Source organism: Grampus griseus (assembly GCF_964374135.1).
Source record: "Grampus griseus genome assembly, chromosome: 2".
Taxonomy (NCBI): Eukaryota; Metazoa; Chordata; class Mammalia; order Artiodactyla; family Delphinidae; genus Grampus; species Grampus griseus.
Window position 1 is genome coordinate 85701187 of NC_139018.1, and position 24946 is coordinate 85726132.

Here is a 24946-nt window from a genome sequence, read left to right on the forward strand (position 1 = left end):
TCTCAGAGCAGACCTGTGGGCCACATGGGAGTACAGCACAGCACTCTTTCATTCATAAGTACTCAACAAGTACTTATTGAGAACCCTCTGCCATTTAGGTTGTTCTAGGTGTTTGGGATTTATCAATGAACAAAACAGACAAAATTCCCTGCCCTGTGGAACTTTTAACCTAGCAGGGGACAGAGCATAGATAATAAACATAACAAATAATAAATTAAATGGAGTAAGAAAGAGGAATAGGGACGGCTATCATATTAACCTTGTCACTGTAGGAGTTTTATCATGACCAAGATTGACTTCCTAGGGATCTACTGACATCCTCCACATATGGAACGACATGAATGAGCCCTCTGTCTTTAGAGGGCCAGAACTAACCATGCAGAAGAATGCCATTCATCATGGCAACTGGGAGCACCGAGAACTTCACAACATCTATGGCTTTTATCAGGTAAAACATCTAAAAAGCAGCCACCTGGATCCATGTGCCCTGACTTTTGGGCTGAAAGTCATTTGCTTTAACAACCATGCTATACAGTTCATTTCTTTGTGTGTCTTTTCTGACAACTGTTGATACAATGGGTCTTATCAGGTTGTAGCCAGTATAAGACTCATTATTTCTCCCTTTCCATCTTTTCCATCTATAATGAACTTGATTAATTTATAGATATTGGTTGATTAATGATAACATAGAAACATCTTCCTTGACAGGAGCCATTGGTACATGGCATTAGATAATACCTCAAACCTTTTATTGAAGTAGGCTGTGTATAAATATGTAAACAAAGGCAATTAAAACAGATTTTTTTAAACTTCACAAACGTCTAAATACAGCAAGTCTTATATTCATACTAGGGGAGTAAGATTTAGAACACAGATGCACAATTTCAGTATGTATACTTCTAAATGTAGAAAGCCTTCCTTAAGTACTTAGCCTTCTCAATAGAAGGTGGTAGAATTGTTTTTCACTTGCCAGTCACATCCAAAAAACTTGGCAGTCACTTGCCCTAATTTATATCCTTGGTTCTTTGTTATCTTCAAAATGTAATGGTGTTCCTGTGGGCCTCCCACAAATTGCTGTTTTCCAGCGGGAGCTGCTGGCTACATACAGCACGATTTTCAGATGCTATCTGTGTACTTCTCTACACAGCCTCTTGCTATAACTGTAAATTATCAATACTTTATAGCTGGAGAATTTTCTTATGTAGGCCAGGGCCAGTCACTTAACCTCTCTGAATCAGTCTCAGAGGTTTTTGTGTAGGTTACTAGAGAAAATCTTACAAAAATGCCTCACAATAGTAAGCACCAAGTAAATACTATTATTTACTCTTATTTCATTGCTATTTTAATGAGATAAATTGTTTCACTCTTTTAATAGGGGAATTTAGAGTAGTTTCATTACATCATGAAAACTATTGGGCAGATTTTTAATATTTTCCATTTCACATTCCCACCTACTATTTACTTTTTGCATGTGAAATAGCTTATTGGGGATGTCTGCACAGTGACATAATCCAGTCATCTCTTTGAAATTTTTCTCCTTTGACTTTATAGCAAATGGCCACTGCAGAAGGACTGATCCAACGATCTAAAGGGAAGGAGAGACCCTTTGTTCTTACACGTTCTTTCTTTGCTGGATCACAAAGATATGGTAAGGACTGGTTCATATGATCAGACTTAAAAACACAAGCTGGCAATCTGTCTCTTTTGACAGATGGTGCTACTGTGTTGATGCCTTCCTTTTCAGTAGGTCAGGTCTTAGATTGTAGAGAGCAATGTGCTCTGAAGTGTGCATTTTGTCCTTTGAGACTGAGTAAACCAATTTTAATAAAGTTTAGTTACTTTTTTCCCACTGAAGAACTGGACACTTAGTTGTTGGGAGAATGACTTCAGAGTATCTGTTTGCTGGGATGGTCATCTTTTTTTTTTAACATCTTTATTGGAGTATAATTGCTTTACATTGTTGTGTTAGTTGCTGCTGTATAACAAAGTGAATCAGCTATACATATACATACATCCCCATATCTCCTCCCTCTTGCGTCTCCCTCCCACCCTCCCTATCCCACCCCTCTAGGTGGTCACAAAGCACCGAGCTGATCTCCCTGTGCTATGCGGCTGCTTCCCACTAGCTATTTTACATTTGGTAGTGTATATATGTGAATGCCACTCTCTCACTTCGTCCTAGCTTACCCTTCCCCCTCCCCGTGTCCTCAAGTCCATTCTCTACATCTGCATTTTTATTCCTGTCCTGCCCCTAGGTTCTTTAGAACCTTTTTTTTTTTTTTTTTTTAGATTCCATATATATGTGTTAGCATACGATATTTTTCTCTTTCTGACTTACTTCACTCTGTGTGACAGACTCTAGGTCCTGGGATGGTCATCTCTGATCCTGTCTCTTTTATTTATCAAGACCAGAGAAAATATACTTTAACACATTCCTTCAACCACCTGTTCCACTCAGCAATGTGGTTTAAAATAGACCCAGCTTTTGCTTGTGGTCAGCGTCATCTGTAACTGGATCCGGTTTACTAGCTAATGTAGATCTAGTTCAACTTAACCACCCTGTGGCAGGAAGGCTATTTTAAGTCCCCTGGCCTTGCATAAATAACCTGAAGCTTAGGTCCTAGTTTGAGGAATCCAGCCTTTATTGTACCACAGACAATATTAGGCCTCCTACTCCACCCCTGAAAACCAGCCCCAATGGCACTCTGAAAGACGCCAAAATATAATCATCAGGCAAAGATTCAAGTACAGAGATACTCAGCATTAGTCCTTAAAATAAAAATTAAAGAAAATACAAATATCCAACAATACGGGAATAGTTATTAAATTATGGTATATCCATATGATAGACTATCATAAGGCTATTTAATATAGTAGCATTAATTGCATGAGAAAATTTTTGTGACATCATGATAAAAGAAAAAAAAGCAGAAAGCCTAAATGTTTATATATTATCCTGATTTTGTTAAAAAAAATAAATATATGTAGGTAGTAATCTAAGTAATTATAATACTGTGGTGATTATGAGTGATTTTAATTTTCTTCTTTTTACTTATCTCTATTTTCCAAATTCTCTACAAGTATCCCTTTTAATCACTATAACAAGTAAAGTCTTTGAATGTAAACACTTATAAGCAGCAGTTTAAAAAAGATAATGGGGTGGGGGAGGGATGGACTGGGAGTTTGGGGTTAGCAGATGCAAACTATTACATAGAGAATGGATAAACAATGGGTCCTGCTGTGTAGCACAGGGAACTATATTCAATGTCCTGAGAGAAACCACAATGGAAAAGAATTTTAAAAACTGTATATATATGTATAACTGGATCACTTTGCTGTGCAGTAGAAATTAGCACAACATTGTAAATCCACTATACTCCAATTTACAAAGAAGATAACAGAAGATACGCATACTAAGTAATCTTTGATCTCTTAAATATTGGCTCACTGCCTAGTCTTCAGTACTCTGTGTGAAGCTATCGATTTGCCCCAAACCATAGCAAGTGAGGCATTACAGAGAACACTGCTGTGTCAAGTTCTATGCTGAGACCAATAGCCAGAGAGAGCTTTCAGCAGAACAACCACATGAGACCTGAAAACATCTGAACGTTTACATGAACTTCGTTTCTTGATAAGAATGTTGTCATGTGGGTTTCAACATCATTATGCAGATATGTACATATCTCATCTGAAGTCAAGGAGAAATTATGAGAATACTATTTTAAAAGTCCCTCGAAAATATTTTTCTTTGCTCCCCATAGGACAGCCTAAAATTTCTACAGAATATTAAAGCAAAAATAGCTACCAAAAGTATTTTGGTAAAAGATTGACAAAAATGTTTCAGGAGTAATCTAGACTTAGTGACGTAAGAGTTTTTTTCCTTTTATGATCCTCTTTAGTGTTATATACCTTTACAAGCTCTTATCAACTATTCAGTGCGCAAGAGCACTGACTTTAGAGTCAGACTGCCTGAGCTCAAATGCTACCATATCCATTGTTTGCCATATTTCCCTCACTGTAAAATAAAGTTAAACAATGTTTACCTGATAGAGTTGTTGTAATGATTAAGTGGGATAATACAGGCAAAGCAACGTAACACCTGGCTCAGTGAGGGCTCTGTAAATGTTAACTATTGTTATTGCTGCTATTATGTCTCCCTTGTACCGTCTTAAGTCCTCTTATAGAGGATTTTGTGGAGTTAGGAGCGGTGTGTGGTGGATAGGCATATAGATTAATGGAACAGGATAGAGAATCCAGAAGGGGTCCCACACATATATGATCAAATAATTAGCAACAAAGTTGCTAAGGCAATTCAATGGAGAAAGGAGTTTTTTCAATAAATCGTGCTGGCACATGGGGTATCCATGTGGGGGAGGGGGAAGAACCTTGACTCTTACACCATAGACACAAAGTAACTCAAAATGGAATATAGACCTAAATTATAAAAGCTATGACAAACAAAAAGCTTCTAGAAGAAAACATAGAAAATATTTGTGACTTTGGGACTTTCTTAGCTAGAACACAAAAAACATGAACCATAAAATAAAAAAAGATAAACTGGACTTCATCGAAATTAAAAACTTATGCCCTTTCAAAGATATTGTTAAGAAAATGAAAGTCAAGCCACAGACTGAGAGAAGATATTTGCAATATACATATATATCTGTCAAAGGACTTGTATCCAGAATATATAAAAAGAAAGAAATGTTTTCCTTTATGTTGGTTTGCCTATTACAAATAAGGAATCTACATATGAAATTGAGTACCTGGGCTGATTTGTGATTTTTTTTCTTTTAATACCTTCTTACTGATGACCAAAGGTGCTGTGTGGACAGGTGACAACACAGCAAAGTGGAGTTACCTGAAAATTTCTATCCCTATGTTACTCACCCTCAGCGTGACTGGGATCTCTTTTTGTGGAGGTAAGTGATATCCTCAAGCTTGACGTGAGAGAAAATCAAAGGGAGGGTGTTTTCTTTTTATTATTATTATTAATTTTTATTGGAGTGTGGTTGCTTTACAATGCTGTTAGCCTCCACTGCAGAACAAAATCAATCAGCCATATAAAGGGAGGGTATTTTCATCAAAGCTGGTCACAAATCTCTTCTTGTGAGCTGTTTTCAACAGGGATACTCTATGGCCATACCACCCTGAACGTGCCCGATCTCCTCTGACTTCAGAAGCTAAGCAGGGTCGGGCCTGGTTAGTACTTGGATGGGAAACAGGGGTAAACATGGGAAAGAGAAAATGAGGAGAGTGAAGGAGAGCAGACTAGAGAGGAGAGTGAAGGGGATGCTTCAGAGCTGTGTGTGTACTGTCTGAACTGAGAACATGAAGAAAGTCATCAGAAAGTGAGCCAGAGTGTTTCTTTCCCTCATTCTCTTACTGCTCCCTCCTTAGACACTCTTTATAACTGAGTTTCTCTTCTTAAAACATGCCTTTTCTACCTGAAAGTGAGAAAAATGGAGAGAACTACAAAGAATTTAGCCTTACAGAACTCCTGTGACACATTTTAACTGTTAAATACACACACACACACACACACACACACACACACACTCTTGGAAAAGATAAATTTAATTAAAATAAGATTCTCTGATGGGCTGCCTTTCCCTAATCCTAACAATTCCCTGCAGGTGAGAGATCCCAGTATGGAAGGTGCTCAGCATGGCTACAGGTCCAGCTGCTCCTTGTTTTCAGTGGGCCTGGGAGCACCTTAATATCACTTTTTGATAGATGTGGTTTTTTATGGCATTGGTCCACATTCAATACAAGGAATATGTATCCTGCTTAAGGGATAAGCACGAATTTCTCCCTAAACCTCTAATTCTGATTATATCTTTCCCTTTAGTTCTTTCTATAATTTTTATCTTGCTTCAGCTGTTGATTTCAAACAAAATCAATTGCCAAACCGCCACCCCACCCCTAAACACAGACTTATTGAATCAGGCAGACATTTTGCAATTTCTGGGTTACCTGGGCTCAGGACATACAGAAATGTTGATCTTACAGTAAAGCCTTTTGACAGGAAAAAAATATATTCAAAGAGCGTACTGTCAGATCCCCAAACAGCCTTGAGTTTTTTAGTATGTGCTCCCTAATTTGAGGCCACAGTTTTATGCTGTCATTTTGAGTGCGCATACAGCGCCTTTGCCCTGTCCGTCTTCAAGGCCTTATCTTACCTGTGTACATCGTCTGTTAGACGTCTGGGTGTCTGACTCAACCTTTCTTAATTGACTAATCAGCGGATGTAGGCGGCTTCATCGGGAATCCAAAGGCAGAGCTGCTAGTGCGGTGGTACCAGGCTGGAGCCTACCAACCCTTCTTCCGTGGCCATGCCACCAAGAACACCAAGCGACGGGAACCCTGGCTCTTTGGGGAGGAGCACACCCGGCTCATCCAAGAAGCCATCAGAGAGCGCTACACCCTCCTGCCCTACTGGTATTCTCTGTTCTACTCTGCACACGTGGCTTCCCAACCCGTCATGAGGTAAACAGGCTTCACCAGTCACACCAGCAACCAATCTCTACCAGAAGATCCCCTCAGCCACTGGCAGTGGAGTGATTACAGTGATTGCAAAAGAAAAGCCAGGTGTTTAACCAAGTGCCAATCGGCTTATTGAGCACCAACTGTGAGCAGGGTCAGGCAGTGGAGGTCACAGAAGATGAAAACTAGATCTCCTGCTACTTGGTGGTTCAAGTGTTAATATCTGTAGGAGAAAGAAAGAAAAGAAAAAGGAAGTGACTTTGTAACTGAATTCATCCAATATTTAACCCATGTAGTTCCCCTACAAAACTTGCCACCGCAAAATGTGTCTCTTTGGCTTGAGGATTCTTGGGGGCTGATTGTTTTTAAGAAACAAAAGGCTCAGGAAGTCTTTCTTTTTAACCTCCTCCTTAACTGCCTAAAAGAATTTAGTTAAAGGACCTGGTCCAGGAAGTGCATTATCATCAGAGATATCTACAAGGAATTTGAGCTAAGCATGGTAGGGGGAACATGGGGACCGAAGTCCTCTCTGTGTCCCATTGTCTCTGCATGGCCCAGCAAACATTTGTTTACCAAACATCTGTTTTTCCATCTCCGAGTGAATATCCTTCCTCCCCTTTGAAGTCCCAAACGCACTCCCTTCTCCTTTTCTCAGGTGTTATATGAGCCTCAATTGCCAATCTTGTCCTTAGGCATCATATTTTTATGGAACCCCCTCATATGTACATAATTAAATTTGATTTTCTCCTGTTAAATACTCTCATGTCGATTTAATTCTTAGACCAGCCAGAAGAACCTAGACAGGTAGAGGAAAGTTGTTTTTTCATCCCAACACCCACAAGCATCCTCTCATGAAGAACAACTTATTCTGTGAGGCTTAGCTCTATCTTACCCTTAGGGCTTTCCCTAGTGTATGAGTTATATTCTGATTCTATTTTGAAGACAGGATGTGAATAGCAACTTTCTGGGTTAGAGAACGGTACACACAGAGACAAACACAGTAAATACATCAAGACCTCTAGATTAGCAGTTCCTCAGCCTGGGTCAGATCAGAATCATCCGAGGAGCTTTTGAGAAATACAGATTCCAAGGCCATACCACCAACCTACTAGGAATCCCTTGGTTAAGTTCCAGGGATATATATTTTTTAGAAGTTTCCCTGGTGATTTTAGACATCAACCAGGTTTAGAGACCGCTGCTTTGTTACATTTAGTAGAAAAGGAATAGATTATTACAAAGGCTAGTGAATAAACTAAAAATAAGTTTCTCTTATTAAAAAATATCTTTTCCTCATGAAATTGAAAATAATATTAGAACCATTAGGTTAATATCCAGATACATAGATATTGAAAGTTTTATGATTTTTATAAGCCCACGTGCCTCCTAGTTAGTTGTGTACAATAACAATAAAACAAAACTCAAAACCCACACAAGTTTCTGAAACCTCCAAAAATGTTGCCAGCTTGAGAACAAGAAAAACCAGTTATTTTTATTTAAATAGGCAATGATTAACAATTCATGAAAAGCAGTGACAGAATGAAAAAATGGCACAGATTTTACAACACTATAAAATTCGGTTTTACAAACATTTGTTTTACACCAAACGTGTTAGGCATTTGGACTTGGACAAAGCTCCGATTCTGTCAGAGTAGTATTTAGTGCTCAACAATAAGAAGGGGAAATTTCAGGTACCAGAATTCTCAAGCTTTCATTGAACCATTTAAGCTAATACATAGCTCTTTCACATAAGAAAAATATATAGTAATCACAAGTGCTCATAAAATCTTTTTTTATAAATGTATTTGTTTAATTTATTATTTTTGTCTGTGTTGGGTCTTCGTTGTTGCATGTGGGCTTTTGCTAGTTGCGGCGAGTGGGGGCTACTCTTTTTTTTTTTTTTTTTTGCATTACGCAGGCCTCTCACTGTTGTGGCCTTTCCCGTTGCGGAGCGCAGGCTCAGCGGCCATGGCTCACGGGCCCAGCCACTCCGCGGCATGTGGGATATTCCCAGACCGGGGCACGAACCCGTGTCCCCTGCATTGGCAGGCGGACTCTCAACCACTGCGCCACCAGGGAAGCCCGGGGGCTACTCTTCATTGCAGTGCACGGGCTTCTCATTATGGTGGCTTCTCTTGTCGCAAAGCGTGGGCTCTAGGCGCGCAGGCTTCGGTAGTTGTGGCACACGGGCTTAGTTGCTCCATGGCATGTGGGATCTTCCTGGACCAGGGCTCGAACCTGTGTCCCTTGCATTGGCAGGCAGATTCTTAACCACTGCACCACCAGGGAAGCCCTCATAAAATCATGAATCATACAAAAAGAGTCTTGGCTTTTTCCAATTTCCTTTGAATAGTTATAAAACTGAAAATCTAAGTGACTGAATTATAATAAAAATCTAATGATATTGAAGTAAGAAATTTCTTTTTTCCTTTCCCCAGGCCTCTGTGGGTAGAGTTCCCTGATGAAGTAGAGACTTTCGGTGTGGAAGATGAATACATGCTGGGTGAGCATTTCTTGATTAATTATAGTTATGATAAATACTTTAATTATGTTTTTCTTATTGTATTTTCTAGTGTAAGAACGCTAAAAAATCCCTAATCTCAAGAAAGCCAAAAACAAAAATAAAAGAAATTCCATCACCAAGATCTTTAGTGTATTAGTGGGATCACAGCTCTATTCTCTTGTCATGCAGCGCTTCGCATAACATGTTAACTTCACATAAACCCATTTTATTTGTGGATGTAAGTTGGGATTCTTGTCTGGGTCCACTCCTAAGCCTTAGGATACCACCACAGGGAAGGGAAGTAGAAAAAAGTAAAGACTTGTGCCAGACTTGTCAGGGTCCCTGCCTGTAATCCTACTATACCATAGGAGGATTAATGTCAGGTAATAATACAGTTACCTCTGAGCACCTGTCCTCTTTCTAACTAACAGTGCATCTCCCTGATGAATCATTGGTTCAACTCACCAAGATCTCTACCTTCAAGAAGTTCAGTTGAGTGGTCTTTGAAACCACAAAGAGAAGGGATGTTTTCAGACCTCTTATCATGATATTCAACTTTATTTCTTCTCCATTTTTCAGGAAGTGCTTTATTGGTTCACCCAGTCACAGAACCAAAAGCTACTGTGGTTGATGTGTTTCTGCCAGGATCAAGTGAGGTAAAAGTAAATGACAAACATCCGCATACCTTACATGCCTCACGTCTCTTCCCTTCAAACTTGATGGCTTAAAATGACAAAAATTTGTGCTCTCACAGTTCTGGAGGCTTGAAGTCTGAAATCATGGTGTCACCAGGGCTGGTTCCTTCTGGAGGCTCTGAGGGAGAATCTGTTCCATACCGCTCTCCTAGCTTCTGGTGGCTGCCTGCACTCCTTGGCATTCCTTGGCTTGTAGCTGCATCACTTCAGTCCATGCCTCCATCTTCACAGTGTGTGTCTGTGTCTCCCCCACCATTGTCTGTTATTTAGTGACCATCTGAATAATTCCAGATTACCTCCTTATCTCAAGATCCTTAATTTAGTCAAATCTCTTACCATAGAAAGTAATATTCACTCCGTCCAGGGATTAGGAAGCAAATATATCTTTTTGAAGAGCCACCATTCAGCCCACTACACTTGTCATTACTGATATGACAATAACCAGGCTTTTCTACAGAGTGCTCATGAATGATGTTCTTTCTGCTTGGTTTCTCTAGTAATTTGTAGTTCTGAAGGTGGGGCTCTTTACAAAGGTTCCCCTGCCAAGCAGAAACCTGAGAAAAAAGTTAAATATAACAACAGCTAAATAAATTGTCCTGCCAAGCATTTCTGCTGAGAGTTTCTCAAGTCGATTCTGACAAAGCGTAAGTTCCCATTGAGAACTAGCTCCCTTTCTGACTTAGCCACAAATTTCTATAATGACCTATTAACATTTCAATCACATTGTTGTGACTATGTAACCTATTCCTTCAGCACTATTTCCCAGACTGTTCTGTGATTGTTTCTCTTGCTACATCTTCCCAAAGCCTGGGTAGGAAAGCCAAGCCGTTTCTTGCCAGAACTTTACCTTGCTGGTTAGCTAGTATTGCATCACACTGTGCAGGGAGCTATCTAAAGGCCTTGCTGTCACCTTCCCCGTGTTTCTGTGTGGCCCATTCCCTCTCCTGCAAATCGGTTTATCGGGGAGGGCTTCTCTGACACCCTGTTTAAGATTATAAACCGGGGCTTCCCTGGTGGCACAGTGGTTAAGAATCCACCTGCCAATGCAGGGGACACGGGTTCGAGCCCTGGTCCGGGAAGATCCCACATGCCACAGAACAACTAAGCCCATGTGCCACAACTACTGAGCCTGCACTCTAGAGCCCGCGAGCCACAACTACTGAGCCCTCATGCCACAACTACTGAAGGCCACGCTCCTAGAGCCCATGCTCTGCAACAAGAGAAGCCATGCAATGAGAAGCCTGCGCACTGCTACAAAGAGTAGCCCCCGCTCTCTGCAACTAGAGAAAGCCCGCATGCAGCAGCAAAAACCCAATGCAGTGAAAAATAAATAAATAAAATAAAATTTAAAAAAAGATTATAAACTACTCCCACTGCCCCGGTTCTGTCCAGCTCTCCTTCGTCCTTTATATTTCTCCACAGAACATGCCATTTTAAACATTCTATGTATTTACTTTTATGTTTTGTTTATTATTTATCTCTCCCATTAGAATGTTAGCATTTTGAGGGCAGTGATTTTTATCTGTTATGGTCTCTGCTGTATCCCCAGCATCTAGGTGGGCACGTGGCCCATAGGAGGCCTTCTGTAAGTACTTGCTGGGTGAGGAGCTTGGTGACTAAGCTCTGGGTCTGATCTACATTATGTTTTGTGCCAGTTGTATGCTTCCTAGGCTGGAGATCTTTGAATATGGCACCAGAGCACACACTCTATACCTCTCGTTTCAGTTAGTTAGACTGGAAATGGTCGAGAGGAAATCCCCAAATATTGTTTGAATCCTTTTTTTTTTTTACCTTTCACTCCCACCAGCTTTTTATCTAAAGCTAGTAGAATTCACCAAAGAAAGACATTACGAGAAAAGAAAGCTAAGACAATATCCCTTGTAAACACAGACGCAGAAATCCTTGACAAAACATTAGCAAATTGAATCCAGCCAAAGATAATACTTCATGACAAGGTGGGGCTGATCCAGTTGAATTAAGAGTTCACTGTAGCTAGCAACTGTCAGGTCACAGCCCTCTCACATTCACAGCAAGACAATGACAGATTCAACAGCCCAGCTTTATAAAGGCTCTGGTAATCCCAGGAGGTGAACTTGCGAAATAGACTCTGTGGCTGCCAGAAATTATATTGAACTAGAAGAGAGAAAAAGGTTTTGTTTTCATGCTGCTTCTGATGGTATCTTAAGGATTTATCCCACCAAATTACTTTGCAGGACTTTTTTGGCACTTTAGCAAGTAAACCCCCTTGACAGGCCTCTCAGGTAAGAGTTTGAACCTCATCCCTGAATTGAACTCTGTTAAGAAACAATGACACTATAGTAGTAATCCAAGTTTCCATTTGTTTTTCTCTAAGATCTGTTTCCTTGTCTGACACTTTTTTTTCTCCTGCCTCATTTGTAATCTGTTTGGTTGCAATGTGCTTTTCTGCTTTGTTGTGGTTTTCTCTCTTCCATTGTCTTTTTCACTACTAGATCATTAAGTTTTTTTGGTTTTTTTAAAAATTTTATTTATTTATTTTTGGCTGCATTGGGTTTTTGTTGCTGCACGCAGGCTTTCTCTAGTTGTGGCAAGCGGGGGCTACTCTTCGTTGCGGTGCGCAGGCTTCTCATTGCAGTAGCTTCTCTTGTGGAGTACGGGCTCTAGGCATGTGGGCTTTAGAAGTTGTGGCACGTGGGCTCAGTAGTTGTGGCTCACAGGCTCTAGAGCACAGCCTCAGTAGTTGTGGCACATGGGCTTAGTTGCTCTGCAGCATGTGGGATCTTCCTGGACCAGGGCTGAAGCCCGTGTCCCCTGCATTGGCAGGCGGATTCTTAACCACTGGCGCAACCAGGGAGGTCCTGATCATTAAGTTTTTATAAGCCAACTGGACTGTAAAATCCACGAGGGCAGGTTCTGTGTCTTTCTGTTCACTCGTGTGTACCCAGCAATGCTGGGCGCATGGTAGATTGATCTATAAATAACTTTTGGATGGATGAATGGAAAAATGAATGGCCTTTTAGTCAGCTTAATCCGTCACAGTACTAGGTTTTTCCTTTGCGATCTTTTTAAAAGCATATGTTCTTCCTAACTTCTACTCAAGGTGTTTTTTTTTTTTAATTGTATTTATTTTAGCTTTCTGGTTATTTGAAATCCAGATAAATGGATGTTTCACTAAATAATGAAATTGTGAACAGAGTTGCATATATACACTCTTTTTCATAGGGTCTGTTTCTTTTCAGGTCTGGTATGACTCTAAGACATTTGCTCATTGGGAAGGAGCATGTACTGTAAAGATCCCAGTAGCCTTGGACACGGTAAGTTATTTTCAGACTGTTATTTTTACCTATTGTAAAATATTTTACCTATTGTGCTGTATTTGTCTACTTGGGCTGCCATGACAGGATACCATAGACTGGGTGGCTTCAACAACAGAAATTTCTTTTCTCACAGTTCTAGAGGCTAGAAGTCCCAAATCAAGGTTCAAACCAATTCGGTTCCTGGTGAGGGCTCTCTTCCTGGCATGTAGACAGACACCTTGCCGTGTCCTCACATGGCAGAGGGAGAGAGTGAGCTCTCTTGTCTCTTATAACACTAATCATTTGGATCAGGGCTCCACTCCTATGACCTGATTTAGTCTTAATTACCTCTGTAAAGGCCCTGTCTCCAAATACAGTCACATTGGGGGTTGGGGCTTCAACGTGAATTTTGTGGGGACACATTTAGTCCATAACATGTGCCTACACAGAAAGAACCAAGGACATCAGTGTTCTGCACGATAGTGGTTGCCTAGAGCTGAAGGCAGGGAGAGGGTTTTGGGAGCAATGGGGAGTGACCACTAATGGGTATAGTGTTTCTTTTGGGGGTGATTTTAAATTGATTATGGTAATGGTTGCATGACTTTGAATATACTAAAAAACATTTAATTGTACACTATAAATGGGTGTATTGTATGACATGAATTATATCAATAAGGCTGTTAAATGTGAGAAAAAAAAAGAATATAAAAAACATACTCTGGGGCTTCCCTGGTGGCGCAGTGGTTGAGAGTCCGCCTGCCGATGCAGGGGACACGGGTTCGTGCCCCGGGCCGGGAAGATCCCACATGCTGCGGAGCGGCTGGGCCCGTGAGCCATGGCCGCTGAGCCTGCGTGTCCGGAGCCTGTGCTCCACAACAGGAGAGGCCACAACAGTGAGAGGCCCGCGTACCGCAAAAACAAAAACAACAACAAAAAACCATACTCTGATTTACATTTGTATGTCTAAGAAAAATAATAACACTGACAACAGAGAGTATACGTGATGGTCTCCACATACACCATACAGAATATTCTTCTACAACACCAACTCAGAAAACATGAGTTTTTAGTTGGACCTCTAGGCCCAAGGGGAGGCTATGTGTTATGATTTTAGATTCAGAGTGGCCCATCTAGGCTGCATTTCTGAAAGGAAGTTTGCTCCTGCAGCTGAATCACAATGACTACCACAGGCCCTAAGTAGTGTAAAGATTTATAAAAATATGTTGATGTTATTTTTTAAAATTCTCAGCAGCAATATGAACTCCATTATATAGAAAATGATTTCAGATGCCAACTTTCAGGTCTAGAAGAGACCCCACCATTCATCTACTTGAATCCCTCATGCTTACAGGGGAAGCAAGTGAGGTTCAGAGAAGTTAAATTCCTTGCCCAGGGTTGCAGCTAAATTGTGGCAGAACTGAGACAAGACCCCGGGTCAACTGAACACCTACTCCAGAGCCCATTTATACTAACTTACTGCCGCATTCTTTGAAGGAAAAAAAAAGAATAAGAGGAGATTGGCTGATGAGGGTGGGGAGGTAAATGTACTTTACTTCTTGCTGCTGACTTCAAGTCAAGCAGAGGGTGGACATCTTGACTACTTCCATCCTGATTCCCAACTTCATGTATACAGCAGTCCCCCTTATCTGCGGTTTCACTTTCCACAGTTTCATTTACCTTCAATCAACCATGGCCCAAAAATATTAACTGTGGGACTTCCCTGGTAGCGCAGTGGTTAAGAATCCACCTGCCAATGCAGGGGACCATGGATTCAATCCCTAGTCCGGGAAGATCCCACATGCCACAGAGCAACTAAGCCCGTGTGCCACAACTACTGAGCCTGCGCGCCTAGAGCCCATGCTCCACAGCAAGAGAAGCCACCGCAATGAGAAGCCCACGTGCCGCAACTAGAGAAAACCCGCGTACAGCAATGAAAATCCAGTGCAGCCAAAAATAAATAAATATAAATAAATAAAATTTTTTAAAAAGAAAAAACCCAAAAACATTAACTGTGGTCCAAAAACATTAAATAGAAATTTCCAGAAATATACAATTCATACGCTTTAAATTGCATGCTGAGCTGAGTAGCATGACAAAATCTCGCGCCATCCTGCTCCCTCCTGCCCAGGACATGAATCATCCCTCTGTCCAGCAGATCCACACTGTGTGTGCTACCCGCCCATTAGTGTAGGGGAAATACCTTTATATAGGGTTCAGTACTCTCCTCGGTTTCAGGCATCCACTGGGGGTCTTGGAACGAATCCCCCGTGGGGAAGGGGGGACTACTGTATTCTTGCTCTTCTTCCCGCTTGTACATTACTCAGAGCAAAGTACAGGCCTTCACGTGATTCAGGGAGCTTCCTTACAGAGAATTGCACTGGGAGGCAGGGAAACTACTGGGCTGTCCTGGCTGGGAATGCCATTCCAGAAGACCCATAGATAGGGGCCATGCCTACAACCCTGTTGTCAGAGTCACTTCAAGTGCCCTTGGTGGCTTCTATAGCAAAAGTTTCACAGTTTTACCCTCAGAATTGAGTCAGTCATCCTGGTGATCAGGGAAGCAGGAGCAAGAAGGGTATAGGCTGAAGTAAGGACAACAGTCATCTTTCCCAAACCAAGAAACTACCATCTTTTTTTTTTTTTTTCCGGTTTAGTCAGGTCTTAGTTGCAGCACATGGGATCTGTCGTTGCTGCCCGTGGGCTTCTCTCTAGTTGTGGCGCATGGGCTCAGTAGTTGCGGCTTGCAGGCTTTAGTTGCCCCGCAGCATGTGGGATCTTAGTTCCCCGACCAGGGATCAAACCTGCGTCCCCTGCATTGGAAGGCAGATTCTTAACCACTGGACCACCAGGGAAGTCCCTACCATCTTTTATAAAGACATACATATGTACATCTGGGCCTGCTCATACAGACAGACAAATTCCCTCTTTAGCTGGGTCCTAGAAATAAACTTGTTTGTTATATTGACAGGAAAATTAAAAATACAAAACAGGAAAGGCTACTCATAGGATAGTCAGAACAGATAATAAATTGATGAAGGGTGAGAAGTTTCCCTAATAATTTAAAAATGAACCATTTTTAGTGTTTGAACTCTTTTCCTTTTAATGCCAGGGCCCCCATATTTGCCATCTCTGTGTTCACAAATTTATTTTGCCTTTGAGTCTATACTTGTAACAAATGTGAGTCTTGTACAATGAAATATTTTAAAAGTCTACTTTGAAATTGCCTTATATGAATCCTCCTTCTCTGAGAGTGTTGCTCTGTTATAGATACCAGTGTTTCAACGAGGTGGAAGTGTGGTACCAATAAAGACAACTATAGGAAGATCCACGGGCTGCATGACTGATTCCCCATATGGACTCTGGGTGGCCCTAAGCACTAAGGTATTTGAAAAATGTTACTTTTACACATCTTGTTTGTTACTACTCTATCTCTTTATAGTTGTAGCCTTTGAGTATGTGACACTATGTAAAAGTGGTGAACCCCATCTACGGGATAGGTGCTTCTGAAGCTTATCTAGAAATCAAAGTTTTGAATCATTTCTTGTCTGACTTTTCTGGAATTATCCTTAAGGGTACTCTTAGAACTAGAAATAATAGAAATTTCCTCTAGGGCACTGTGACCCTTGGTGCTCTGCATCTTGACATTGATTACCACTGGACTGAAAGCTCATTGAGCCATAGGCAGCCTGCCATACGGATTAGCCCTGAATCTCAGTCTCCTGTAAAAGGGTCCTGTGTCTATGCAACATTCCAGGGACACAGTCTCATGCAATGACTTCTATGCTCATCAGATGGCTCAAACAATTACAATCTCCTTGGGTAAAACCTGGAAAGATCCAGAGTTGATCTGTCCTTTTGAGGAGATCTTTTGAGCCAAAGGAGGCCTATAACAGATTCTTCTCCTAGCCATCTGCCAAAATACAGTGCCAAACACAAATCCTTACTCTTAAGCAAAAAAAAAAAAAAAATATATATATATATATATATACGCGGGCCTCTCACTGTGGTGGCCTCTCCTGTTGCGGAGCACAGGCTCCGGACGCGCAGGCTCAGCGGCCATGGCTCACAGGCCTAGCCGCTCCACGGCATGTGGGATCCTCCCGGACTGGGGCACGAACCCGTGTCCCCTGCATCGGCAGGCGGACTCTCAACCACTGCGCCACCAGGGAAGCCCCTGAAGCAAATATTATAAAATAATTAAGCTTTCTTTTTCTTACATCTTTCTTTTCAATCCGTTTCATTTAAGCATGTTTTCTTGGGTCAAACTATGGACCTCGGGCTCATGTGAGGCCATGGAATAATTACAAGAAACTCAAGGTCCATTGCACATGAAACATTGTCAGTAACAGTGAACTGCCATATGGAGTGCTGTGACATTATCTGACATGCAAAAGTGGTCCTCCTACTAAAAGACAGTAGGAACTAGATACCGTTCTCTAAATGGAGGGTCTTCTAAAGATAGCTGATCTCATACGTTGTAATTTTTTCTTTTAATTTCATTTCCATTCTGTGAACTTTTCTTGACCTGTTGTCACCTTCTAGGATAGTATTTTGGGGGAAGCCACCTATGCCGCTGACCATACTTCATAGTTTAAATCTCTTTCAACAAGGCCTAACTCTTTGTCCTCCGCTTGTGTGACTTGTTTATTCATATTATTTCACAAATGTGTAGTAAGTGTATATATTGTATGACTGCTTTGTACAGCTTGAATATTAAGCAGTTGTTCAACATAATTTTTCATAGATTTTAAAATCTATTATTTCCTTTAGGGAGGCGACAGTCTTTTCCTAGAAAGCTATTACATAAGCACATTCTCTATCCGTGATTCACTCTCCAGGGTTCTGCTGTGGGTGAATTCTATCTCGATGATGGTCATTCATTCCAATACCTCCACCAGAAGCAATTCTTGCACAGGAAGTTTTCATTCGCCTCAGGTGTTTTGATCAACAGGTAATGGCAGCTAAAAGAGCTGTGTGCTTTCTTAAATTATGCTGTCCTTTTGCTATCCTCAAATGCAGAGCTGCTATTTTAAGAAATTAATGATGAAGGCCACTTGTGGAGTATTCTTCATTTTTCCCCCCCAGATTCATTAAGGTACAATTTTTTTAACTTTTTATTTTATATTGGAGAATAGCTGATTAACAATGCTGTGATAGTTTCAGGTGCACAGCAAAGCAACTCAGCCATACATACACATGTATCCATTCTCCCCCAAACTCCCGTCCCATCTAGGCTGCCACATAACATTGAGCAGAGTTCCCTGTGCTATACAGTATGTCCTTGTTGCTTATCCATTTTAAATATGGCAGTGTGTACATGTCGATCTCAAACTGCCTAACTATCCCTTCCCCCCTGGTAACCGTAAGTTCATTCTCTAAGTCTGTGAGTCTTATTCTGTTTTGTAAATAAGTTCTTTGTATCATTTCTTTTTAGATTCTGCATATAAGGGATATCATATGATATTTCTCTTTCTGTGACTCACTGCACTCAGTATGATAATCTCTAGGTCATTAAGGTATAATTTAGAAATAAAATTTTAATAAAATATACTAGTATAAAAATACAATTGTTTGATACAGCCACTGTGGAGAACAGTATGGAGGTTCCTTAAAAAACTACAAATAGAACTACCATATGACCCAGCAATCCCACTACTGGGCATATACCCTGAAAAAACCATAATACAAAAAGAGTCATGTACCAAAATGTTCATTGCAGCTCTATTTACAATAGCCCAGAGATGGAAACAACCTAAGTGTCCATCATCGGATGAATGGATAAAGAAGATGTGGCACATATATACAATGGAATATTACTCAGCCATAAAAAGAAACGAAATTGAGCTATTTGTAATGAGGTGGATAGACCTAGAGTCTGTCATACAGAGTGAAGTAAGTCAGAAAGAGAGAGACAAATACCATATGCTAACACATATATATGGAATTTAAGAAAAAAAATGTCATGAAAAACCTAGGGGTGAAACAGGAATAAAGACACAGACTTACTAGAGAATGGACTTGAGGCTACGGGGAGGGGGAAGGGTAAACGGTGACAAAGGAGAGAGAGGCATGGACATATATTCACTACCAAACGTAAGGTAGATAGCTAGTGGGAAGCAGCCGCATAGCACAGGGAGATCAGCTTGGTGCTTTGTGACCGCCTGGAGGGGTGGGATAGGGAGGGTGGGAGGGAGGGAGATGCAAGCGGGAAGAGATATGGGAACATATGTATATATATAACTGACTCATTTTGTTGTGAAGCTGAAACTAACATACCATGGTAAAGCAATTATACTCCAATAAAGATGTTAAAAAGAAAAAAAATACAATTGTAATATATTTAAAGTATACAATGTGATGATTTGATATATGTACACATTGTGAAAGTATTCCCATCATCAAGTTAATTAACACATCCATCACCTCACATGTTTAACCTTTTGTTTCCCCTTTTGATGAGAACATTTAAGTTCTAATCTCTTGGCAAATTTCAGTTATGCAATACAGTATTATCAACTATATTTACTGTGTTATACATTAGATTCTCAAACCTTATTCATCTTATAGCTGAAAGTTTGTACTCTTTTACCAGCCTCTCTCTACTTCCCCCACCCCCCAGCCCCTAGCAACCCCCATTCTACTCTCTTTTTCTATGAGTTCAACTTCCCTTTTTTGAAAATTTTTTTACATTCCATATATAAGTGACACCATGCAGTATTTATTGAATTTTTCAGTTCACTTCTTGTATTCTTCAGGTCTATATTTCGTTTGGTACTTTTTAATATTTTCTGTCTTCGTTGAAATTCTCACTTTGTTCATGCATTGCTCTCTGACCTTGGTGAGCATCGTTATGACCACTAGTTTGAACTTTCTTTCAGGTAAATAACTTACCTCCATTTTGTTGAGGTCAGTTTCTGTAGATTAATCATGTTCTTTTGTTTGGAACATATTCTCCTGTTTCATTTTCCTTGACTCTTTGTGTTGGTTTCTCACATTAGATAAGACAGCCACCTCTTCCAGTCTTGACAGACTGGTCTCATGTAGGAGATGAACCTTGTCGATCAGCTGGGCCTGAGCTCCTTGTTGTTTCTCAGACCTTTGTGATTATCCAAGCTGCCATCTTTGTTCTTAGTGACTCACAGTTGTTGAGGATGTGCTGAGACCCATCCGTGTCCCAAAGGGGCAGATTTTAGTCAGCACCTAGTTGCAGGCTGATTAGAACACTCAGGCAGTAGCCGGGAAAGTATGCAGTCACATCCCTTCCAGGGAGAACCTGTGAGATGGATGTTTTTGCCTGCTCCCTCTGCACTGAGCCCTCGGGGGATAGCCACACTGCCTATTAACAACTACTTCTTTATTTGCTATGATTAAGCCCGTTGGCTATCAGAGGTAGGTGATTTGAGGGCCATCCCTCAGGTGGGAGCCTTGAAAGGAGGGACACTAGAAGTGTGGTCCAAACCCTTCACTCTTCCTGGAGAAGCCGGGAGTTGGGGATTCCTTCCCACTTTTATGGGACTATGCCAGGGGTGGGGGTTATATGGAGAGTGTGTCTTAGCCTATCCTACCTTTTTTTTTTTTTTTTTCATAGATGGCCTTTCTTATGTTGAGGTAGGTTCCCTCTATGCCAACTTTCTGGAGAGTTTTTATTATAAATGGGTGTTGAATTTTGTCAAAAGCTTTTTCTCCATCTATTGAGATGATCACATGGTTTTTATTCTTCAGTTTGTGAATATGGTGTATCACACTGATTGATTTGCATATAGTGAAGAATCCTTGCATCCCTGGGATAAATCCCACTTGATCATGGTGTATGATCCTTTTAATGTGTTGTTGGATTCTGTTTGCTAGTAGTTTGTTGAGGATTTTTGCATCTATATTCAACAGTGATATTCGTCTGTAATTTTCTTTTTTTGTAGTATCTCTGTCTGGTTTTGGTATCAGGGTGACGGTGGCCTCGTAGAATGAGTTTGGGAGTATTCCTTCCTCTGCAGTTTTTTGGAAGAGTTTGAGAAGGATGGGTGTTAGCTCTTCTCTAAATGTTTGGTAGAATTCACCTGTGAAGCCATCTGGTCCTGGACTTTTGTTTGTTGGAAGAGTTTTAATCACAGTTTCAATTTCATTACTTGTGATTGGTCTGTTCATATTTTCTATTTCTTCCCGGTTCAGTCTTGGTAGGTTATACCTTTCTAAGAATTTGTCCATTTCTTCCAGGTTGTCCATTTTATTGGCATAGAGTTGCTTGTAGTAGTCTTTTATGATGCTTTGTATTTCTGCAGTGCCCGTTGTAACTTCTCCTTTTTCATTTCTAATTTTATTGATTTGAGTCCTCTCCCTCTTTTTCTTGATGAGTCTGGCTAAAGGTTTATCAATTTTATCTTCTCAAAGAACCAGCTTTTAGTTTTATTGATCTTTGCTACTGTTTTCTTTGTTTCTATTTCATTTATTTCTGCTCTGATCTTTATGATTTTTTTCCTTAGACTAACTTTGGGTTTTGTTTGTTTTTCTTTCTCTAGTTCCTATAGGTGTAAGGTTATATTGTTTATTTGAGATTTTTCTTGTTTCTTGAGGTAGGATTGTATTGCTATAAACTTCCCTCTTAGAACTGCTTTTGCTCCATCCCATAGGTTTTGGATCATCGTGTTTTCATTGTCATTTGTCTCTAGGTATTTTTTGATTTCCTCTTTGATTTTTTCAGAGATCTCTTGGTTATTTAGTAACGTATTGTTTAGCCTCCATGTGTTTGTGTTTTTTACATTTTTTCCCTGTAATTAACTTCTAATCTCATAGCATTGTGGTTGTCAAAGATGCCTGATATGATTTCAATTTTCTTAAATTTACCAATGCTTGATTTGTGACCCAAGATGTGATCTATCCTGGAGGATGTTCTGTGTGCACTTGAGAAGAAAGTGTAATCTGTTTTTGGATGGAATGTCCTATAAATATCAATTAAATCTATCTGGTCTATTGTGTCATTCAAAGCTTGGGTTTCCTTATTAATTTTCCATCTGGATGGTGTGTCCATTGGGTAAGTGAGGTGTTAAAGTCCCCCACTATTATTGTGTTACTGTCGATTTCCTCTTTTACAGCTATTAGCATCTGCCTTATGTATTGAGGTACTCCTGTGTTGGGTGCATATATATTTATAATTGCTATATCTTCTTCTTGGATTGATCCCTTGATCATTATGTAGTGTCCTTCCTTGTCTCTTGTAACATTATTTTAAAGTCTATTTTATCTGATATGAGTATTGCTACTCCAGCTTTCTTTTGATTTCCATTTGCATGGAATATGTTTTTCCATCCCCTCACTTTCAGTCTATATGTATCCCTAGGTCTGAAGTTGGTCTCTTGTAGACAGCATATATATGGGTCTTGTTTTTGTATCCATTCAGCAAGCCTGTGTCTTTTGGTTGGAGCCTTTAATCCATTCACATTTAAGGTAATTACCGATATGTATGTTCCTATTACCATTTTCTTAATTGTTTTGGGTTTGTTTTTGTAGGTCCTTTTCTTCTCTTGTGTTTCCCACTTAGAGAAGAAGTTCCTTTAGCATTTGTTCCTTTCGCATTTATTGTTGTAAAGTTCCTTTAGCATTTGTGTTTCCTGCCTAGAGAAGTTCCTTTAGCATTTGTTGTAAAGCTGGTTTGGTGGTGCTGAATTCTCTTAGCTTTTGCTTTTCTGTAAATCTTTTGATTTCTCTGTCGAATCTGAATGAGATCCTTGCCGGGTAGAATAATCTTGGTTGTAGTTTATTCCCTTTCATCACTTTAAATATATCATGCCACTCCCTTCTGGCTTGTAGTTTCTGCTGAGAAATCAGTTGTTAACCTTATGGGAGTCCCCTTGTATGTTATTTGTCGTTTTTCCCTTGTTGCTTTTAATAACTTTTCTTTGTCTTTAACTTTTGTCAATTTGATTACTATGTGTCTTGGAGTGTTTCTCCTTGGGTTTATCCTGCCTGGGATTCTCTGCACTTCCTGGACTTGGGTGGCTGTTTCCTTTCCCATGTTAGGGAAGTTTTCGACTATAATCTCTTCAAATATTTTCTCAGGTCCTTTCTCTTCTCCTTCTGGGTCCACTATAATGCGAATGTTGGCGCATTTAATGTTGTCCCAGAGGTCTCTTAGGCTGTCTTCATTTCTTTTCATTCTTTTTTCTTTATTCTGTTCCATGGCAGTGAATTCCACCATTCTGTCTTCCTGGTCACTTATCTGTTCTTTGGCCTCAGTTATTCTGCTATTGATTCTTTCTAGTGTATTTTTCATTTCAGTTATTGTATTATTCATCTCTGTTTGTTTGTTCTTTAATTTTTTTAGGTGTTTGTTCTTTAATTCTTCTAGGTCTTTGTTAAACATTTCTTGCATCTTCTCAATCTTTGCCTCCATTCTTTTTCCGAGGTCCTGGATCATCTTCACTATCATTATTCTGAATTCTTTTTCTGGAAGGTTGCCTATCTCCACTTCATGTAGCTGGTTTTCTGGGGTTTTATCTTGTTCCTTCATCTGGTACATAGTTCTCTGCCTTTTCATTTTTGTCTATCTTTCTGTGAATGTGGTTTTCGTTCCACCGGCTGCAGAATTGTAGTTCTTCTTGCTTCTGCTCTCCTACTTGTTTTGTTTGTTTGCTTGTTTTGGTTTTTTTGTTTTTAACTTATTTTTATTTATTTATCACTTATTTTGGCTGTGCCAGGTCTTAGTTGTGGCATTCCGACTTCTTAGTTGCAGCGTGCATGTGGGATCTAGTTCCCTGGCCAGGGATCGATCCTGGGCCACCTGCATTGGGAGCATGGAGTCTTACCCACTGGACCACCAGGAAAGTCCCTCCTACTTGTTTTGATGTGAGTATTTTCTCAGTCACCCAATGTATAGGAGTCACTCAGCTAGTTTCCGGATTTCTCTCAAAGGGAATTGCTCCATGTGTAGCTTTATATTCAGTGCATCTGTGGAAGGAGGGAAATTCAGGAGCCTTTTATGTTGCCATCTTGGTCTGGAGCCCCCCAGGAGTATTTTTCAACCACTTCATGAACATCCCTTCCTTATTGTCTCTGTCTTCCTTTCCTTCCCTCTCTGAAAAATAAAAAAGAATTCAGTATAAATTCCCATTAATCCAATTTATTCATCTCTTCAGCCATTCATTAAGTATCTGATTTCTTACAATTTGATTGTAGCGTCCAAGTAACATTTGGGACTTCAGTATCCTTAAGTGATGCCTCTCCAAATGGCTTGTTAGAGGGAGACTACTGGTTAGCTTGTCCTCGGCACATAGGGTCATCTTTTACCATCTCTTCATCCTAGTAAATGTGCCCACTATATGTTTCATGCCTCCACAGAGAAAGATGGGAGGGGAACTCACAAGGTTCGGGATGGTGACCTGGTAACCAGTCCAAACCCCTATTCCTCTCCTTCTCCTAATGCCATTTGTTGTATCTATTCCAGTTGTGCTGACAAGAGGGGTCATTATCCCAGCAAGTGTGTGGTGGAGCAGATCTTGGTCCTAGGCCTCAAGAAGCAGCCATCTTCTGTGACCAGCCACTCACCTGGTGAGGAAACAGGCCATTTGTTTTTGTAAACATAGAAGTATCTGCAGTGAAGAGATGATTAGTCTAAAACTGACAAAATGTCCTTAGCCAAGTGGACTCTGCTCTTTCTGGCAGGAGTCAAATATACTAGTATCTAGAGGGCGTGAGGCCGTCCTGCTTCTCTTCATCAACTGGTCTTTCTGCTCGTTGTAAGCAGTTAATATTTTCCTAAAGGAAATTATTTGGGACTTGAAATAATATTGTAGCTTCTCTGAATATTTTCTTTAAACTGTAGGTATCTGAAGTCCTGGGGAATCCTGCTCATGGAGTTTATGGAGTTTCTTAAAGGACATGGGATAGGATATATCCTTTTATACCTACTGAATTTGTTGGACAAATCACTTTGTTCCTTAGTTTGTTTTCAATCAGTCTTGCACTCAAAACAGTGGAGTGTTTCATGTTTTAAAATTTCA

General features: G+C 40.3%; 1 protein-coding gene across 1 annotated transcript in view; it reads left to right on the top strand.

Moving 5' to 3' along the window:
• GANC (glucosidase alpha, neutral C) overlaps positions 1–24946 on the top strand; it is a gene marked incomplete at its 3' end in the record, with an annotated part of 76890 nt that overhangs the window by 46879 nt on the left and 5065 nt on the right. The window contains exons 14-23 of the mRNA XM_082647474.1: positions 305–448; positions 1552–1648; positions 4821–4922; positions 6246–6489; positions 8922–8986; positions 9566–9642; positions 12900–12974; positions 16224–16337; positions 17795–17907; positions 24391–24494. Coding sequence (XP_082503600.1) covers positions 305–448; positions 1552–1648; positions 4821–4922; positions 6246–6489; positions 8922–8986; positions 9566–9642; positions 12900–12974; positions 16224–16337; positions 17795–17907; positions 24391–24494 — 1135 coding nt within the window. The remainder of the gene's footprint in view (positions 1–304; positions 449–1551; positions 1649–4820; positions 4923–6245; positions 6490–8921; positions 8987–9565; positions 9643–12899; positions 12975–16223; positions 16338–17794; positions 17908–24390; positions 24495–24946) is intronic.